Here is a 21406-nt window from a genome sequence, read left to right on the forward strand (position 1 = left end):
CCTCAGATGTTCCTCCTGCAAGTTGTCTCTCTCCTCCTTTATAGTCCTCTTCCACCAATCTGTGCTCTGCTGCCCACACGCCAAGCACGCTGCTCTCCTCCAATCAAAGGCAGGATCAGCTCCTGCAGCTTGTTAGTCGAATTGGTGAGGCAGCTGTATGGAAGTTATTTACTCTCTCTCAGCGCCATATGGTGGGAGATCAGATGCATAGAATTAGTCTTAGCAGTTCCAGTAATGTAGTCTAGTCTCGGTTGCTCCCCACAGACAGGCAGAGTGGACAGTGAGAGAGAGAGAGACAGAGAGAAAGGTCTTCCTTTTCCGTTGGTTCACCCCTCGATGGCCGCTGAAGCTGGTGCACTGCAGCCGGAGCACCACGCTGATCCGAAGTCAAGAGCCAGGTGCTTCTCCTGGTCTCCCATGTGGGTGCAGGGCACAAGCACTTGGGCCATCCTCCACTGCACTCCCGGGCCACATCAGAGAGCTGGACTGGAAGAAGAGCAACCGGAACAGAATCCAGTGCCCTGACCGGGACTAGAACCCTGGGTCTTGGTACTGCAGGCAGAGGATTAGCCTATTGAGTGGTGGCGCCAGCCCAAGCTATCTTATTCTTAATGATGAATTCCACACCCAATTTTAATTCTTTAAAATAGAGTCACATGGGAATTAGGGGAACAAAAGCTTTTTTCTGATCCTAGGTTCATAGCTGAGGCCCCTATAACAAAGGACATAAGCATATAAACTTATTTAATAAAAGTTTTCTGTCACACAGGAACTCTCAGGAATGAAGAGTCAAGGAAATAGATAAATTCATATATTTTCATGCTTAAGTTTGATGAAGAATGGGTACTCATTAAGAAATATGATTAGGGGGCTGGGCTGCAGCTCAAAATGTGTTTTGTGATATTTATGGTATAAAAACTCAAACTCACATCAGTCAGCCCCTAGGAAAATCTATTCGGGGAGTATTCTGCTAAAATTGTGGTATATAGCCTCTTATAAAGTTAATATTGTCATTATATTTTAATATTTTATTTTTTCTCCTGAATCTTAATGAAAATTTTATTGTAAAGTTAAGAGAAAGCAAATGTTTTACAGTATTAAAAAGGATAGCTGCCATAATGAACACTTAGGCAGTATTTTGATTATAGATTTGCAGATAATTCTAATTATTGGCACTACAAAGCTAAAACCATAATTTATATAAAGAAACATCAGTACTGGAAGAGTTGTGTAACATGAAAAATAGAGTGCTTATTGAAACAAACAAAATCCAGGCTACTAACGAAGGGAAATCTTATGTTTTGTTTCATCAGCTTCATTTTCTTCTTGCTGTTTTGTTGCTGTAGTTTTTAGATGTTAACAGGAACATTACAAATAGTTCTTCTACAGTAACTGTCTAGCCCTCATCATCGACTTGACAGCTGGCACATGAATACCAGGCCATCTGTCACATAAGAAATCAAGCCATGGCCAAACACCTCCATTCAAGAACTGGAGCCAGTAATCTCATGTTATAATTTTTACATAAACAAACAGCAATTGCTTTTTTTTCAAGAAAATATGCTAAATTGCTTCAAGATTTATATTATATAACAAAATTTCATGAAAACATTGATTATGATAGTGATAAATAATAAGGATTTTAAAGACTTTACACAACAAATTTTTGTTAATAAGCATGACTGAAATTTTAAGTCTCAAATTTGGAAAATGGTTAAAAAATAGAATTTTTATATGTCAACATTAGGAAGTAAGACATATTTAAGTGCTAATTTAGTCAATCACATTTTATTAATTCAAAGTAAACGTAGAAATTCTGATTTTTCATATATATAAATGATTAATTTATGTTTAATTACCAAACATGAGAAAAATGTTTTAAAATCTGACAAGCTTTAATGAGAATCTAGCATTATTTTTGTTGTTGTTGTTATTAGATTATTTGTATTTATTGACAAATAATAATTGTACATATTTATGGGGTATAATGTAATATTTTGATACATGTATACATTTTAATGAGAAAATTATAATTAGCTCCCACCACTTCATATATTCAAGATTTCTTTGCAGTGTGCACATTCAAAAGTCTTATTTTTCAAAAGAGGAAATCCAAATGGCCAACTGACACATGAAAAAATGTTCAGGATCACCTGCAATCAGGGAAATGCAAATCAAAACCACAATGAGGTTTTACCTCACCCCAGTTAGAATGGCTTACATACAGAAATCTACCAACAATAGATGCTGGCAAGGATGTGGGGAAAAAGGGACACTAACCTACTGTTGGTGGGAATGCAAACTGGTAAAGCCACTATGGAAGTCAGTTTGGAGATTCCTCAGAAACCTGAATAATACCCTACCATACAACCCAGCCATCCCACTCCTTGGAATTTATCCAAAGGAAATTAAATTGATAAATAAAAGAGCTGCCTGCACCTCAATGTTTATTGCAGCCAATTCACAATAGCTAAGACATGGAATCAACCTAAATGCCCATCAAAAGAAGACCAGATAAAGAAATTATGGGATATGTACTCTATAGAATACTATACAGCAGAAAAAAATGAAATCCGGCCATTTGCAACAAAGTGGAAGAATCTGGAACACATCATGCTGAGTGCAATAAGCCAGTCCCAAAGGGACAAATATCATATGTTCTCCCTAATCGGTGACAATTAACTGACCACCTAAAAGGAAACCTGTTGAAGTGAAATGGACACTATGAGAAACAATGACTTGATCAACCCTCGTCCTGACTGTCAAGGAACAACTTACTACTTTATTCCTTTTAGTATTTTTTTACTTAACACCATTGGTTGAACTCTTTAATTAACACACAATTATTATTAGGTGTTTAAATTTAACTGGAAAGTGATCCCTGTTAAATATAAGAGTGGGAATAAGAGAGCAAGGAGATGTACAGTTTGACACATTCTCAACCTGACTTGCCCCACATGATAGAGTTAGAAACATACCAGGGAATTCCAATTCAATCCCATCAAGGTGGCATGTACCAATGCCATCTCACTAGTCCAAGTGATCAATTTCAGTTCACAATTGATACTAATGATAGGATTAAATGTCAAAGGGATCACATAAACAAGACTAGTGTCTGAAAATACTAACTGATAGAATTAAAAAAAAAAAAAGGGAGAGAACGATCCAACATGGGAAGCGGGATACACAGCAGACTCATAGAATGGCAGATGTCCTAAACAGCACTCTGGCCTTAGAATTAAGGCATTCGGATCTGGCTAAAAAGCCCATGAGAGTGTTTCAGGCATGGAAAGACAAGACACTGTCGCAAAAGCAAAAAAAAAAAAAAAAAAAAAAAAAAAAAGACCTAAATGAAAGATCTCTGTGAGTGAGATCCCAGCGGAAAGAACAGGCCGTCAAAGAAGGAGGTACCTTTCTCTGAAGGGAGGAGAGAACTTCCACTTTGACTATGACCTTGTCTAAATGAGATCGGAGTTGGCGAACTCAAGAAGCTTCCATAGCCTTGGCATCTATGACAAGAGCCTCGGGTAATTACTAAAGTCATAAATAAGAGCGTCAATTGTTAAATCAACAACAGGAGTCACTGTGCACTTACTCCCCATGTAGGATCTCTGACCTTAATATGTTGTACTGTGTGCATTAACGGTATTAACTAGTACTCAAACAGTACTTTTTTCTTTGTGTTTCTGTGTGGATGCAAACTGTTGAAATCTTTACTTAGTATATACTAAGTTGATCTTCTGTATATAAAGGTAATTGAAAATGAATCTTGATTAATGAGATGGGAGATTGAGTGGAGATGCGATGGTTGCAGGTGGGAGAAAGGTTATGAGGAAATAAGATGCTATAATCCAAAAGTTGTACTTTGGAAATTTATATTTATTTAGTAAAAACAGATTTAAAAAACATATGCAGCAAAATTTTCATCTCAAAAATGAAAAGGATCATATATTTAAGGAAATTATTGGCAATAAACTTAATACTACTAATATTTTATTGCTTTTCTGTTCTTATATTATTGTAAATGCTCAGGAAAAATACATAAAAACTGAATTGGATATGCCAAAAAAATCCAGCTCGAAGTTATAATAGATGATAAGCAAAAACAACAAGCAATGTTAAACATAAATAATAATAATAACAGGTGAATTGCTATTTCTTCGTTGACAGGGCATTGTTATTTTATTTCTTTTTCTCAGCCTCTGTCATTTCAGCAAATACTGTGTTTTTACTGCAATAGCGCTAGAAGGATCCTGCCATTGTCTGAATTGTAGTCTTTCAATTTCCTCTATTCACTGTGGCTCCTATAGTCTGAATTCTGCCATCTCTAGTTTGCATTCACATCAGAAGCCATTGGTGCACTACAGGTTCCCACAATTTGAAGTGAGAATACCAGTAGGAACAAGTGAAAAAGGCTAGTAGTTAGCATCAGAAAAACAGTGTTAATGCTAAAGAATACTAGTTTGTGAGGATCAAAAACTACTGATGAAGATACCATTTATATAAACACTTTTCCTGGGAACAACCCCACTTCTATATCTCAAAAAACTATTAAAAAGACACTCTCATAACAACCTTCTGGATATAAATTAATAACTATCACAATATGGAGATTAGGATTTATAGTGCAGCAGACAGGAGCAGTAGCACACCTTAATACAATTGTAATAAACCATGTTTCTCATTAACCTTTTATTTAAAAATCTTTGTATATATTTAAAACTACTTGATAGAGTGGCACATACCTACGCACATATTAACACAAAGAGTGAGGATCGGGCGAGAGAGAGAGCAATATCTTCCATCCACTGGTTCACTTCCCAGAGAAATCTTACTTCCACAGGGTCACTCACCAAATGCTATCAATAACCAGAGCTGAATCAGACCAAAGCCAAGAGCACAGCACTCCATTCCATAGGGGCCTAAGCACTTGAGCTGTCATTCCCTACTTTGTAGGATGTTTTAGCAGGATGGGAAGTAGAGTAACCAGGTCATGATTCTGCATTTAGATGTGAGACAAAGGTGGGACAGCAGCAGCTTAACCTGTTGTGCCATAAAGCTCACCCCTACTTTTTTTCTTTATAAAATTCAAGTACATTCTTAGTCAATCTAGAAAAAAATCTTTCTTTTTGCTTGCCTTCCTTCCTTCCTTCCTTCCTTCCTTTCTTCCTTCCTTTGCAAGCCTATTAATCAAAGGCTTTCTTTTTCAGGACATTCTGATACACACACAGAAATACTTTAGTATACTTAATCACATTCTTAGTTGCTGCAAACTATGTTTACTTTCTTTCAGAAGAATAACTTCAGAGAATTAGCATAATGCACACAAAAAAACCTAAGTCTTTATTGGCCATAATTATCTTTCAAAGTAAAGTTTCTATTTTTACTACAGAAAATCTGCTAGGATTTGAAAAGGCAGGAAGAATTTCTTTCTTCCTGAAGAGTAATAGTTATTTACCTGAAATTGCAAAGAATCCTAGAGAAATAATAACTGTGTGATTCAGCTGAAGTCAACTTCCAAGAAAAAGAGTAAGAATTTTGCTGGTAGGGGGCTAGGTACCAACATTTCAGGCAAGTTACTTAATAATGTCAGAAGAATAGCATATTTCTACTTGGGTAAAGAAAATATTGTCAAGTATCAGTAACTGGTATGCTGTTGACCTCTATTTGACTGAATCGCCAGTTTAGATGAGAGATCTTGGATTTCAGTATATTACTGCTGTTATTTGTCTTTTGGACATTAAATTTTTCATTTGCTGAATTAACAAGTGAAGAGAGTAAAGAGGAAAACAACCTGAAGTTCAAATCAATCAAATGTGCCATTTTTGCTATTCCATTAAAAGGTTTGATGGGAAAGGAGACTGCACCTATTAGCTAATCTCCAAACTGCATTTCCTCTTTGAATCTAATTTATTATCCTCTCACATGAATAATCAAGATTTGAATGCACGAAAGTTATTGCCAAAATTTCCATTCATAACTGATGAAATAGAGCACATTATCTCTTTTCCCAATATCCACATCAAATACAGCAGCAATGCTAACACCCCTGCCTCTGCGCTTTTAACCTTTAAGTCATCATCCATCTCTCTCAATAGATTTTGGTCTCATTCAACACATGCCCCAAGAAACCTCACTCCTGATTTGTCAATGTGCTCATTTCTTTATTCTTTCACAGAGGTAGGGTGCCTCTCAAAGAAGATTCTAAAAATAATCCTTCATTCAAAAGTACCCACAAACAATATGTCAGTCATGCATAATGCTTATTGACCCACTTCTTTGTTGAACTGTTGTAGAAATAGCCAAAATTTTTTTTTTCAGTACCATAATTGTGAATAAGGGTTCCAAAGAAGCTAAGGCATCTAAGAAAATAACTCTATGGCCTGCATGAATAGAAAGGAACCATAATCAGACATTAGAAATTCAGAAGAGGAGCCAGTGTTGTGGCGCAGGGGGTAAAGCTGCTGCCTCTGACACCGGCATCCCATATGGATGCTGGTTAGAAACCTGGCGGCTCCACTTTTGATCAAGCTCCCTGATAATGCTCCTGAGGAAGCAGCAGAAGATGGCCCAAGTGCTTGGGCCACTTTACCCATGTGGGATACCTGGAAGAAGCAGCTCTGGGCTTCTGTATTCAGTTGGCCCAGCACTGGCCATTGCGGCCATTTGGGAAGTGAACAAATAGTTGGAACATCTCTCTCTGTCTCTCCCTCTCCCACTCTGCCACTCCTTCTCTCTCTGCAACTCTGCCTTGCCAGTAAATAAGAACAAAATTTAAAATAAATAAAAGTAAATAAAGAAGGATGAAGGAAGCTAAAATTGTGTGTGTGTATCTGTGTGTAAAAACTGAGGTTCTGGTAACTTTGAAGGCTTAAGACTTAAACCCTAGTATTGTTTAAATTATATCTAAATTCACATCAGAATTCATAACTTTCTTTGTATATTTCCCTTTCTTTCTCTATTACTTCTAGTATCAGTAGATTTAAGTTTATTTAGCTAATATGGAGGTCTATAAAATATGTGAGATACTTTTTAACTGAAATACATTGAATTATCAGAGCAAGAATAAAAGAAATGCAGTGCCAGCATAATCCTTGAAGTAGGAATAACAATATGATGAGAAAAGGTTTGACTGCCTTTGAACAAGCTGTTTGCAAGAATGAGGTCTGAGGAGATTTGTGTTGTAATGAGCCTCTCTCATCGCACATATTACATTAAGGCAGTACTTGCATGTATAGACCTACTATATCTGCCTTAAATTATTTTGGTCTATTTCCACAATGCAGGTATAAAACTGTTTAGAAATGGTGTAGAGGTTTCTACGGATGAAAACGTTTTTTCTTTGTCAAGCTGGCGTGTCTGAGTTTCCAAGCCCAAATGCTATGCAACTCTAGTAAGAACTAGGTACTTGACAGTATTTCTATGACAATGAACAGAGAAGAATCAGAGAGACAACTTTTGCAGCAGCAGATTTGAAGCCCTAGAAATCTGCTTTTGTTGGTATTATTGAAGAAGCTGAAAAACCTTTTAGGGGGAGATTTGGTCACTTTTGGCTTTTGTGCCATGATCCTTTCCATTGTCCTGGGGAGTTTGCTCTCAGATAAGCCTCTTTATCTGTGCACTGTGACAAGAAAAGCTCTACAAGCCTAAGCAAGTAAACTGGATACTATCATATACAACCTTCCACAGAGTGTTGGGGAACAAAAAATAAGAACAGGTTACAGGTGAAAACACATTTGTTAAATTCACTAAGCAGTTGAGAAGAAAGAACCTCTTTGACAGTAAATGCTTTTCTGAAAAAAAAAAAAAACTAGTGCACTTATTTGCATGCTAAAGTGGTACTAGTCAGCAAAGGAAAGAACATGCACAGTGGCATTTAAATGTTAGTAATCTTTTGATGGACTAAAATCAATTATTATCCCAGAGAAGCACAGTAGGAAACACTCAACATATTTAGAGTCAACTGAGAAAACCTATTGGAAATCAAGAATTCAGGGGGAAAACAGCCATTCCCTATATGCACTTCAATAAATATTCAGTCATTTGATTGTCTCCATAGCTAGAGAATCCATAGCAGTAACAATGAAAGGACCAGATAATAAATTGAAGCTATACTGCATGTTATTCTTAAAAGTACTCTCTAGCTCGCCCAGAATTGGTATTTTGTTATTATTTTTGGTGACTAGGAATTTATTACATTTCAGCAATCTCTATGTAATAAATAAAATCATCATAAATGAAAATGTGATTCTGAGGTGGATATTTTTAGTTCCACTGAGGATTAAAAATACAAGAAACATGGGAATTTTATAAACAATTTAATTTCAAAGAGCAAAGAGGTAATATGGGAAATCACCAACAATATTGAAGAGAGGACATGAGTAGACTGAAACACTAGGTATAGAACTGTAAATTTCCAAATCATAAATTTTAATTCAAAACTAAAAAAGAAATTAATCATTAAAAAGAGTGTTTATGGTTTCTGAGGTGAATTCACTCCATAACAGTACTATGTGTTGCACCCACACAGTGTATTGGGTTTAGGTGGTGTTGTTGAACTGTAGGAAGAACTACACTTGTAAATAACTCCAATTCTAAAGAGAAAAAAATTATATATGTTCGAATACTGTTTTAAGTGTCAGAGAAGCTGAGGTTATGGGTTACAAAGTCTGAAAGAAAACTGAGTGCTAAATTAGGAGAAAACAGAAACTAGAGACGCAACACATCCAGTAAAGACTCCAAAATCCTCATCCATAGTAGGTAATGCCTTGGTGTTTGGGGAAACACCCATGATAGCATCACATTGCCCTAGTTTATGTGGGACTTCTGGATATTAAACATTGCTTTAGATAATTCTAAGTCAAGCATTATTTTGATCACAAAGCGCAATTACTCAGCTTTTCCAAAGTGGGAAGCTAGAAATTTCACATAGTATCAGTTGCTCAAGTTGTTAAAACAGATTGATTGTGAAACTTTCTAGCGGTGTGACCATGAGTAGATTACTTAGGCAATCAATCTGAACATCAGCTTTCTCACTTTTAAAATGGTATGCACAATGGTATAAAGCTCAAAATGTTGTTAGGTTAATTCAGTGGGAAAAGTAATGTGTAGTGCTTTGAACTATGTCTGGCAAATAGCAGGAATGAAATAAATCTTGCTTTTTCCAGTGAACCAAGTTCGTATGTTCGTAAGTGGATGAAGCTGAGGAACTCAGCCGCAGAATGCATAGACTGTTTTCAGTTTTGCAAAATTCCTAAGATCTATCCTGCGTTAGGGCTCTGACACATGCTGTTCTCTCTGCCTAGAATACTTCTTTTATGTTCTTTACCTTGTTAATTCCTTCTCAATCATTGGGCCTAATCTGTCAATTCTACTTAAAGTCCTAACTTGACTCGCACTCTTGATCCCCAGTATAACTCAGTATTATCCTGTAATACAAAGAGATTATGTCATTTACTTTTTTCTTATATACTAATCACAATTGTGTGTATTTGTGTTTGTATGTGTGTGCATATCCTTGTATCTATGGATATGAATTCTCCATGTGAATCCTTGCCAATTTCCACATAGATAATGTCTATTATGGTCAGAAAAATACAGCTCGTAGTGCAATGCCTGATAGGTTATTCTAATTTAATATATATTTGTTAAAGAAAAGAATGAAGAAATAAAATTAAATGAATGAGTCAATCAATAAGTAAAATTTATGAGAAATAGAATTGTGATTACCTCACAGATAATGCTAAATTCCAGAATACTTCACTTTAAAAAGAGACACACTATAAAACTGTTGAACAAGACTCACAGATGAACTTCTCTTTGACTCATTCACATAATAGAGACATTGTAAGAAATGTCATTATTCATAAGATAGTCAGTATTTCCTCTGAGATTTTCTAAGAGAGAAAAGGAAAAAATAACCAGTCCATAAATTCAATGCTCACATCCTACAGACATCTTCTGATATGATTGTTGTTGTTAGCCCTTGTTTGTACTCCTGTGGAACTGTGGTATTCCTGCATTTTACTTGTTAAATATTATGGTTAGTGTTAAACTAAGTCTGTGATTACAGAGTGGATTGAAATAATGTCTTTGCAAAAATTAAAGAGAAAAAAAAGAAAGGAAGGAAAGAGGGGGATTGAGGGAGAGAAAAGAAGAGAGAAAGAAGTATGATTATCTTCCTAGAGCTGTACCTAAGTAATACATGAAATCTGTTTTCTTTATATTAATAAAAAATATAAATGAATACTAGTAAATTGCATCAAGCAAATAACTTACACAAATAATCTTCTCTAATTTGTTCTTTTCTAAATTCCGGAGACTTGGTAATCAGAATATTTCTTAAAATATTTTGTTTTCAACTAAGATAAAAATAAAGTGCTTTTATTTTATTCTTTTTTAAAAAAAAAATTATTTATTTATTTATTTATTTGAGAGGCACAGCAAGAGAGACATGAGAGACAAAGAGGGTGATCTTCCATCTGCTGATTTACTACCGAAATGGCCTCAACTGCCAAGTTTGGGAGAATCCAAAATCAGGAATGAGGAACTCCATTGTGGTCTCACACATGGGTTGCAGAGGCTCAAGTACTTATGCCATCATCCACTGCCTTTACAGGCATATTAGCAGGAAGCTGGATTGGAGGCAGAGTTCTAAAGCTGAGGTTCTAAACTAGCACTCTGACATGGGATGCTGGCAGCACAATGCCAGCCCCCTCATTTTTATTCATTTAGGAACATGTGAATCTTTTAGAAATAAGTAGTGTGTCACATTATAAAATATAAATAACCTCATTATTAAAGTTTATACTTAGTGCATGCTTCACAGTTGATCTTACATTTCAGTTATATGGAGTAATTATCCAAGCAGTACTTGTGAATCCTGGTTATAGATCAGAATTACTAGTGGTACTTTAAAAAATGATGTTCAAGATCCAAAACCCAGAACTAGTGTTTCATATGGTATGAAGTATGTTTATTTTCTTAAAGCTTTATGGGTGGCTCTGAAATAAATCTAAATTAAATACAGTTTATATGCAGATAGATGTAATATTGTTCATGATTTAGAAAATATCTGAATATTTCTTACAAAATGACCTTGAGTAATTAAGCAAGATTGCGAAATTATATGAGTAATCTTAATTACCTGCTTTGCTTGCACTAGAAGATTATGATAATCTGCACACTTGAAAATATTTAAATACAGATATTTGAAGTTTCTTTATTTCCTCTAATTTACCATTTATTTAGTTTAATCTGACAAATATTTGTTTACTGCTTGCTATGCCTAAGGCAGTTTTCCTGACACTGAGAGGAATGTGTAAAATTTTATTTTTAGCCTTATACAAACTCATGTCAAATGCAGGTGGAAACAAGGGCAAATTATGTAAAGTAAAAAAAGCAAGTGAAGTATCATGATTAGATATTATGATACATGTAGTGCACAATCTTCTACCTCCCAGAACACACTCAATTGCATGGACAGATAAGAGAGTTCATAGAGTACATAAGTATTTGACAGAGGTCTATAAAGATATGTAGGATTTGCATAAAGAAATGAAAAGAACTGATCAAATGTTTGGATCCATAATAAGTGATGTATTTGGGAATTTGTACCAGGAAGGACATAGAAAGGAGTGTAAGGGTCAGATTGCTGTGGTGCAGATGTCCTCTGCTTAGCATTCTTCACTCTCTGAGCAATGTAGAGGTGCATGTGATATAAAAAGACATACTCAACTTCTGTGCTTCTAGGCAATGTTCAGTGATGTTTTTAGAAAGAATACACACATAAACAATAGCATAGCATTAATTCTAAATCATATTAAGTATTGACAAATATTTTTTAAAAAATCTTAGAAATGGAGAGAAACATGTCATAGAAACAGGTAACACAGCTTACACAATCACAGTAGTAGGCTAATGGGTTACCCTGGGTCATTTAAAACATGGATTTCTGGAAAGAGAAGTGAAGATAGAAAGGTTGGACAGGACAAGCTTATAGAAAGCTTGCAATTTCCAGGCTTTTAATGGTTTACATGGATTTTCTAAAGATTTCTATAATTAGAGAAATAGATAAATGACAGAATTACATTTGTGTGGTGAGGTTAAGGGTATGTCACTAAGGGATAAGGTTATGAACAGAATGAATGGCTACATGGTTACTGCAGTAATTCCAGCACAGGTAATGAGAACCAGTGCATACTGCCAGATGGGCCAGCATGAGAACTATATTAGTGTCCTGTGAGAACATAATGTCAGAAGAATGGGGTTGAGTTGGTAGATATGAGAGCTATTTTGGAAAAGAAAGGAATTGATAAAATTAAGTTGAACAGAGCCTTGCAAGTTTGGATATGATACATAGGTAACAAGTATTTACTGCTATCAAAAAAAAAAAAAAAAGAAAAATCCTTATGACTTCCATCATTGTCATTTCATGATTATCAGTTTTGTCGCATTATCAAAAGTCTTTATCCTAATTTATTTTATTTTGACATGCTTACAGATCTATTTTGCTGTTACTAAATGGACAAGAATATGAATTCATCCTGGCTTAATTCGTTACTGTAAATCTGTATAAATGCAAAGAATTGTAGTGGTTTGTTTTTTAGGTTAATCTCACATTCTTACTGGCTATGTGGAAAGACACAAGGACATTGATAAACTTCTATATGTAGAATTCTGACCAAATAATATATAAGCTCCTTGCTTACCCTAAAATTCAAATTTTCCTTTGCAAATAGCATAAGTAAACATTACTATACAATCTAATGAAAATATATAATCAGAAGGGGGGAAAATATATAACATCACTATTAACTGAATTCTATTGGTGGTGAAAATATTTCTGGCTTAAGAAAGCACTTGCTATTCTATTTCATTGGAAATATTAGTAAAGTAAAAGTGCTTCTCCAAGATGAAAACAATGAAATTGAAAGCCAGGTTAAAATAAAATTGTATTCATAAAGCTCATGTCCAAGTATTTTTCCAAATCTTGACACTCACAATTCTTCAATAGTAACTAATTCCATGAAAATATAAGGATTTCCAGTAATATATAAAATTATATAATTAATTAACTTAAACAGTCCAAATATTCATATAATTTATATCATTGAAGACTATGAAAACCATAACTATATTAACATTGAGTCATTCATTATACAGTAATTGCTAAATAACTGTAAAATACATAATATTCTGTTTATTAGTGTTCCAATTATAATGTCACTTTATATGCACTTCCATGCTTATATAAATTTATGTAAAATTAATAGAAAAATGAATACTTACCAAAATGGTGGTAACAATCAAAGAACGATTGGATAAGGAATCTGTGATGTTGGCTGGCTTTCCCTTTTGACTTTCTGTCATATTCAGGCCACTGGCAGGATCCCAAGTTCCTATCTATAAAATAACATATGTATTTCATAAATTGTCCATCAGGCACCTGGGAAAAAGTACTGAAAGAGAAAGTTAAAGCCGCTAACACTTATTATCCACCTCCGCTGCATTATCTGATGTCGTTAAAGTAAAGGCTGCTTGTTTTAAACATGATTCACTGCTCTGTGAAGTGTGTCCACTGAGGTGTGACATTGAAGAGCAAAATGATCCTCTGCACCTCTACAGACAGTGTGGGAGCTTAATTTTCCATTCAAACTTTCATTCACCAAGATAAACCACATTTGATGATACCCTGACAGCTGGCTAGAAGCTCATGAATAGAATATATCTTTTACTGGAATGGATGTATCCATCTACACATTATAAAGAAAACATGTATATTATATGGACAAAGCTAAAAAACAGAGCCAAACCTGGGGAACCAGGATAAATTAACAGGTAAAGAAAGGCAGGCATAAGGGAGGAATGGACTGGTACCTCGTATAACCCCAGTAAGGCATGATCTTACCCAGAATTATCTTGGTGCTTCTAAAACATATCTTTGCAGCTTTTAAAATATTCTCAGAAAGATTACAACAAAAGATTATAACAAATCTCTTTGGATAACTCATCCCAAGGCTTCCTCTTATACTTTATTTAATATGAGTTTTAATTAACTAATTCCTTCTGAAAGATTAGCTTGTACATTTTTAGTGTTCAGACATTTTATACCCACTGAACACAGCCTACGGGATAATAGAGACAAGCCTCTGGAAGACATATATAAGTTCAAGATTCCCCCAAATACACAGGCCAGCTGCCTTGTTAGCACCTACGCAACTGCACTATCACATAACAGTATGCATCTCTAAAGGAAAACAGAGAAAGACAAAAGTAGATATGAAATCAACAGTTCTTTTCCCCTCAGCTTCTCAAATGTGTCCTCCATGTTCTCCTAGCCTAATATACAATTGATTTTCCTCAAAGGAAATGATAACTATTAGTTTACCTTAAAATAAACCTCTGTCTCTCACTCTCACTGTCTATAACTCTACCTGTCAAATAAATAAATAAAAAATATTTAAAAATAAAATAAATAAAATAAAATAAACCTCTGTGTTTGGTGTATGTTTGTGTATGTGTGTCCTGCCTCCCTCTATCACTCTGCCTTTCAGATTCACACAAAAATGAATAAACATATGTTTTTTTTTAAAAAAAGGAGAGAGAGAGAGAGAGAGATATCTCCCACTCACAGGTTCATCTCCAAATACCGGCCATATGGGTGAGAGGGACTCATATATTTGTCCAATCATCTCATGACTCCCAGAATACACATTAGCAAGAAGCTGGAATCAAGAACAGAGCCCGGTATCGAACCCAGGCACTCTATTATAGAATGTGGGCATCCCAAGTGGCATCTTAACTTCTAGTTCAAATGCTCACCATTGTGCTTGCATTAATGAAGAATAATTTAGCAAATATTCACTCATTATCTGAACAGAATTATCTAGTATCATTATCTGTCAGTTGCTTTTCTAGTACTATTTGAATGGAGGATTTGTGGTTGAAATCTTGTTTTAATAATCTATAATTTCCTACAATCACATACATTAGTTCTCCCCTTTGTAAATCTCATGCTTCTTAGCATAACATTACAAAGTTTTGCAGATTTCAATGGTTTTAAAATTTTGAAACAAATAAAATTTTGCATATTCCTAGATTCTAGAAATTATGATTCAAAGCTTTCTATGCATCGGGGAAACTGAAACCAATGGTTTTTGTTTTGTTTTGTATCAATGATAAGAATCACAGATTAACTGAAGAAAACAGTTTCTCTTTTCTATTTCTAGAACTAGTATTTTATTATGTAATTTGATCAAGTCTTTTATGCACTATTTTTTAGTTATAAAATGAGATTAATGTATGTAAACACTTAGACCTTAAAGAACCATTTTATGTGTGGTGCCTCTGCATCCTTATTTGCCAGACACTTCAGGTTTACAACTATCTTCCTCGTATAAATATAAATAATATACTCTTGTACACGGAAGACAGATAACCCAATTTGAAAGTATTAAATAAGGTAGGATTTTGGATACTTTTTGGAATAAAGTAATGTTAAATATTTGATAAGATAGGGCGGGAGTCGGGCCGCTGGCTGGCGTCTAGGCCTCGGTGGAAGGGAATCCAGCGGGGATCTGAGCCATCAGAACCGCCAACATGACGGTGGGCAAGAGCAGCAAGATGCTGCAGCACATCGACTACAGGATGAGGTGCATCCTGCAGCACGGCCGCATCTTCATCGGCACCTTTAAGGCTTTTGACAAGCACGTGAATTTGATCCTCTGTGACTGTGACGAGTTCAGGAAGATCAAGCCGAAGAACTCCAAACAGGCAGAAAGGGAAGAGAAGTGAGTCCTCGGCCTGGTGCTGCTGCGCGGGGAGAACCTGGTCTCCATGACGGTAGAGGGTCCTCCTCCCAAAGATACTGGCATTGCCCGAGTACCACTTGCTGGAGCTGCTGGGGGCCCAGGGATTGGCAGGGCCGCTGGCAGAGGAATCCCAGCTAGTGTTCCCATGCCTCAGGCTCCCGCAGGTCTTGCTGGCCCGGTCCGCGGGGTTGGTGGGCCATCCCAACAGGTGATGACCCCTCAAGGAAGAGGCACTGTTGCAGCCGCTGCAGCAGCTGCCACAGCTAGTATTGCAGGGGCCCCCACCCAGTACCCACCTGGCCGTGCGGGTCCTCCCCCACCCATGGGCCGAGGTGCACCTCCTCCAGGCATGATGGGCCCACCTCCTGGTATGAGGCCTCCTATGGGTCCCCCAATGGGAATTCCCCCTGGACGAGGAACTCCAATGGGCATGCCCCTTCCAAGGATGCGGCCCCCTCCCCCTGGGATGCGAGGCCTCCTTTGACCCTGGCCACAGAGTTATGGAAGTAGATCCACAGAGGCGTGGGCCCGATCCCCCAGGGCCACGCTACCACAGACCTGTTTGTTATGCTGTTGTTCGCGGAGTCTCACCGGATTGTCTGGTTTCCCTTACAGGGCCCCCTCCCCCGGGAATGCGCCCACCAAGGCCCTAGACTCATCTTGGCCCTCCTCAGCTCCCTGCCTGTGTCCTGTAAGGCTGTACATAGTCCTTTTATTTCCTTGTGGCCTATGAAACTGGTTTATAATAAACTCTTAAGAGAATATCATAAATGCACCTGATGTATCTATTTGTTTTTAGAAAAAATCTTTGATATATTGGGTGCTTAAGAGTCAAGAGGGTTGCCTTGGAAAAATTGCCCTAATCTTAGCTGCTTCCCTATAAAATATTTTACTACACATTTGATCTGATATACAGCCTCATATAATAGAATTATAAAATTGAACTGCAATAAAACATTTTCATCTATCAAAAAAATATTTGATAAGATAGATACATGGATTGAACCACCAATATTGCTTTGTGAGGAATAAATGAAAAAGAAATCATAACATGCTTATAAGTATGCTGTAATCATTCTAACAGTTATTAAGTACATCTTACCTATATACATTGTGTGAATTTTCCACTACATCAAAAATTAATCTAGTCTGTAATTTTAATGACTATATGAATTGAACATCATATGAACATATTAGGATTTAGCTATCATTGTTGCGAGGCTTTACTTTATACATTTATTTATAAATATTTGCCCATGTATTTTACTATTTAAAAACTATATTCTGGGGCTGCCACTGTGTGGGTTAAGCCATCACCTGCATCACATATGGGTGCTGGTTTGAATACTGGCTGTTCCACTTCCGATCCAGCTCCCTGCTAATGTACCTGGGAAAGCAGTGGAAGATGGTCCGATTGCTTGGGCTCCTACACCCACGTGGAAGACCCAGAAGAAACTCCTGGCTCCTGCTTTGGATTGGCCCAGCTCCAGACATTAAGACCATTAGAGGAGTGAACCAGGGGATGGAAGATTCTCTCTCTCTCTCTCTCTCTCTGCCTCTCCTCTCTCTCTGTAACTCTGCTTTTCAAATAAAATAAATATATCTCTCAAAAATATATATATTATGAGAATTAGAATCACTGAGCACAAATAATGAGTTGATAAGAATGTCAGCACACATTGTTAAGAGTATTATAATTATTGCTGTACTTATTGTTTTCCTTTTATGATAGTTCTAAAACAACAATTACCTTTCCAAAAACTCATCTTTTATTTTTAATAATTTGATTCATGTAATAAGATATATTACAAAGGTTTATCACCATTATACCTTTATTTATATTTTCATTCAAATTGATTGTTTTTACCTAAATTCCAGTATCTACTACTCATCATGCTCCTCTTGCTCCCTTTATTTGTATTTGCTGATAAATCACTGTCTACATTTTCACTTTATGAATGTCTTTATAAGCAGCTCATTATTCTCTCTGTTCTCTGTCACTCTGCCTTTCAAACAAATAAGTGAATAAATTTTTAAAAAGATAAATTTCTTTTGGCACAAGTTAATGTTGAAATCCATGCATAGTTTTTCATAATACACATTTTCTATGAACTTTTTGAAGATGCCTTATATTTAGAGCAACTTCATAGTGCTTGGTCTTTTTTTTTTTTTTAAGATGCACTTATTTATTTGATAGGCTAAGTTACAGACAGAGAGAAGTAGAGACAGAGAACAGAGAGAGGTCATTCATCCCTAAATAGCAGCAAAGGTTGGAGCTGGGCCAGGCTGAAGCCAGGAGCCAGAAGCTTCTTCTGAGTCTCCCAGGTGAGTGCAGAGGCCCAAGTAACTTGGCCATCCTCCTCTGTTTAGCCAGGCCATCAGATGAGAGTTGAATCAGAAGAAGAGCAGTTGGAACATGAACTGGTGCCCATATAGGATGCCACTGCCGCAGGCAGGAGCTTAACCCACTATGCTACTGCTCCTAGTGCTTGGTCTTCATTACCTCTTTTCTACTTCTGAGATTTTTGGGCAACAGCTTTCTTTTCCTGTGATGATTTGGGAGATTGTCAATAAACATTTCAGCCCACTAATAGGTGTTGTCCACTTTTATTTAAACTTTCACTATCACATTCTAAAACCAACATGGAGCCAAAAAATTAAATGACTTTTTTTTTTTTTTACATTTTAGGTTTTTATTTAGTGAGAAATATGCATAGGAGAGTGAGAGCTTTATTTAAGAGAGAGATAAATCTGGGTTCATACCGAGCACCAGGAACCAGCCACGTGGAGGAGCATGTAGGCCAGGAAGCCTAGAGCAGGTGGCCCAAAGGCCACGAGCCCTGGAGGTACAGGGCTACAGACAGCCCCCTCCTGGCAAGAAGCCAGGGAAGAAGAGAAGGGTCAGAACACACCATATCCCAGGCTTTTAACCCACTTCCAAAGGGGGTGGTTAATTAACCTGATTGGCTGGTGGGTACCCAGGTGTGGCCAGGTAAATGTATGCGGTCACACAGGGGCATGGTGAAGGTTTCAGGTAGGGTGTGAGGTCACACAGGGGCGTGGCAAAGGCGTGGTCTTCCAGCTCACAAACCTAATTGATTTTAATCTATCTGCCTGCCTACTTCTAAAATGACATTGCATGCAAATTAACTACTTTCATCTATTGCATCACCACAGACACAGATTCTGTCTTAGTTCATTTAATCTGGGAGCTGTGAACACTGCCACTCCCTCTCTTTATTTTGCTTTGTATATTATGGATCATTTTTCTTCAATAAACAAATTTGTAACTTTTTGTGACTTTTAAAACCATTATTAAAAAACGTTTGGTGTAGAAGTTAAGACTTTGCTTAAGGCACCTGTTTCTCATATTGGAATGCCTGAGTTCAGAGTTGCAGTTTTGCTCCTAGATCTTCCCTCCTCCTGATTTGTCCCATGGAAGCCAACAGTGGTAGCACGTGATTTAAACCTGAGACACTCACATGAGAAAGCTGGATTGGGTTCCTCCCTCTTGGCTTCAGCCTAGCCCCGTCCAACCCTGGATATTGCAAGCATTTAGTGAGTGAACCAGAGGAAGGAGGAATTCTGTGTATTTCTCTCTCACTCTGTCTTTCTGTCTGCCTTTCAAATAAATAGAAAAAAATTTTTTTTTTATTTTTGACAGGCAGAGTGGACAGTGAGAGAGAGAGACAGAGAAAGGTCTTCCTTTTGCCGTTGATTCACCCTCCAATGGCTGCCGCAGCCGGCTCGCTGCGGCCAGCGCACCGCGCTGATCCAATGGCAAGAGCCAGGTACTTATCCTGGTCTCCCATGGGGTGCAGGGCCCAAGCACTTGGGCCATCCTCTGCTGCACTCCCTGGCCACAGCAGAGAGCTGGCCTGGAAGAGGGGCAACTGGGACAGAATCCGGCGCCCCGATTGGGACTAGAACCCCATGCCAGTGCCGCAAGGTGGAGGATTAGCCTAGTGAGCCGCAGCGCCGGCCAGGAAATTTTTTTAAAAAATTTAAAATATCCCTCAAATAATTTTGTTTGTTAAGATCTCTATCTAAAAATTTTGCTCTACTAAATTTTTAATTAATTTATATATTTTATTTTAGACATTTTATTTAAGATATACAAATTTCATATATTTCACGTATACAGATTTAGGAACATAGTGATACTTCCCACCTTACCCACCCTCTTGCCCATATTCCCACCCTTCCTCTTACTTCTCCTATTCCCTTTCAATTTTTACAGTGATCTAATTTCAGTTTATTTTATACTCATAAGATTAACTCCACACTAAGTTAAGAGTTCAATAAATAGTAAGAAAAAAAACACCATTCCTCAACAGTAGAGACAAGGGCTGTAAACAATCATCAAACTTCAAAATGTCAATTCCACTTCTATACATTAAACTTTTGGTACTCTATCACTGATCTCTGTTTTTAAGTAGCACAATTCATTTGTAAAAGAAAATTAGGTGCCATGTCTTTATCTGTGTGAACATCTGAAGACATTTTTGCTTCAGTCTTATACAGAGAGCTGAATAAAGACACGTTGTGTCACAGCCTTCTTTCTTCAAAGCTGCATCTTACAGTTTTCCCCTTGTATTTCATGTTGCTAAAAACTCTGGGTGACATAATAGTTTCTTGTTTTAACAAATTATTATTTAAGAGTATCTAGTATTCTCTATCTGGAAATTGTAAATATATATTACATATATTTACAAAAGTTTAAAATATATATCTATGAATGTATTTTTCCTGGTGAATATACATATTTATGTGTTTAGGTACATGTTACATGCATCTACATTTATAGGTACAGATATATATAGCATATGTATATGTATATATAACATTTATGTACACTGGGTATATACACTTTTTCCAAAACATGTTTCAGAACTGATGTGTACCTCTGATTTTATATACAGGAGAAAGAGGAAGAAAGACAGGGAGAGAGAAATGGCTCTAATTTTATTATATTTGTCAGAAATACAATGTGTTTCTCATTTTTCAGGAGGTATATTTTATATGCCTATTGAAATATATTCTTTTTTATATATTTTTTTATTTTTATAATCTTCTTGAATTATTCATGTTGATATGGCTCCTATAAATATTATACTCTTCAAGTGAAATATTACTACCTTTCACTTGATCAGTGATTCAAAACATAGGTAAAGCAACTCCTCCTCTGTGTAGCCATGTTGATCTTTGGCAGAACAATGTATGCATGCCTTCACTATAATAAGTACTACATTACATTTTAATTGGTTTTTCATCTCTCTCTACTTAAAAAGTAAATCCCCTATGTGTGGAGATTTTTGACTTACTCTTTTTATTATTATTATTATCCTTAGGCTTTGGAATATAAGACTTTCTAGCTCTGAATATATTGGTCAGAGCTCTGAATATACTGGTAATATGAAGAAAGAAATGTGTTATTTTCTTTGTCTCGATCATGCCACCTATGTTTTGCTTTCAGTTAAAATTATATTTCATTTTCATTTATCTTATCTTTTTTAAAGATTTCTTTATTTATTATTTGAAAGGCAGACTTACAGAGAGTCAGAGGCAGAGAGAGAGAGAGAGAGAGAGAGTCT

At 36.4% G+C, this 21406-nt stretch overlaps 1 protein-coding gene and 1 pseudogene across 6 annotated transcripts in view; one reads left to right on the top strand and one right to left on the bottom strand.

The window, feature by feature from the left end:
- GRIK2 (glutamate ionotropic receptor kainate type subunit 2) overlaps nucleotides 1–21406 on the bottom strand; it is a 733451-nt gene that overhangs the window by 240648 nt on the left and 471397 nt on the right. For all 6 annotated transcript variants that reach the window (XR_011388963.1, XM_017345301.3, XM_051855437.2 and 3 more), the window contains one exon: nucleotides 13291–13404. Coding sequence is in view for 5 of the 6 variants with exons in the window: in XM_017345301.3 (XP_017200790.1) it covers nucleotides 13291–13404 (114 nt within the window). In the remaining variant the exon portion in view is untranslated. The remainder of the gene's footprint in view (nucleotides 1–13290; nucleotides 13405–21406) is intronic.
- On the top strand, nucleotides 15516–16587 carry LOC100337738 (small nuclear ribonucleoprotein-associated protein B-like; annotated as a pseudogene).

This window comes from Oryctolagus cuniculus, chromosome 5, assembly GCF_964237555.1.
Source record: "Oryctolagus cuniculus chromosome 5, mOryCun1.1, whole genome shotgun sequence".
Taxonomy (NCBI): Eukaryota; Metazoa; Chordata; class Mammalia; order Lagomorpha; family Leporidae; genus Oryctolagus; species Oryctolagus cuniculus.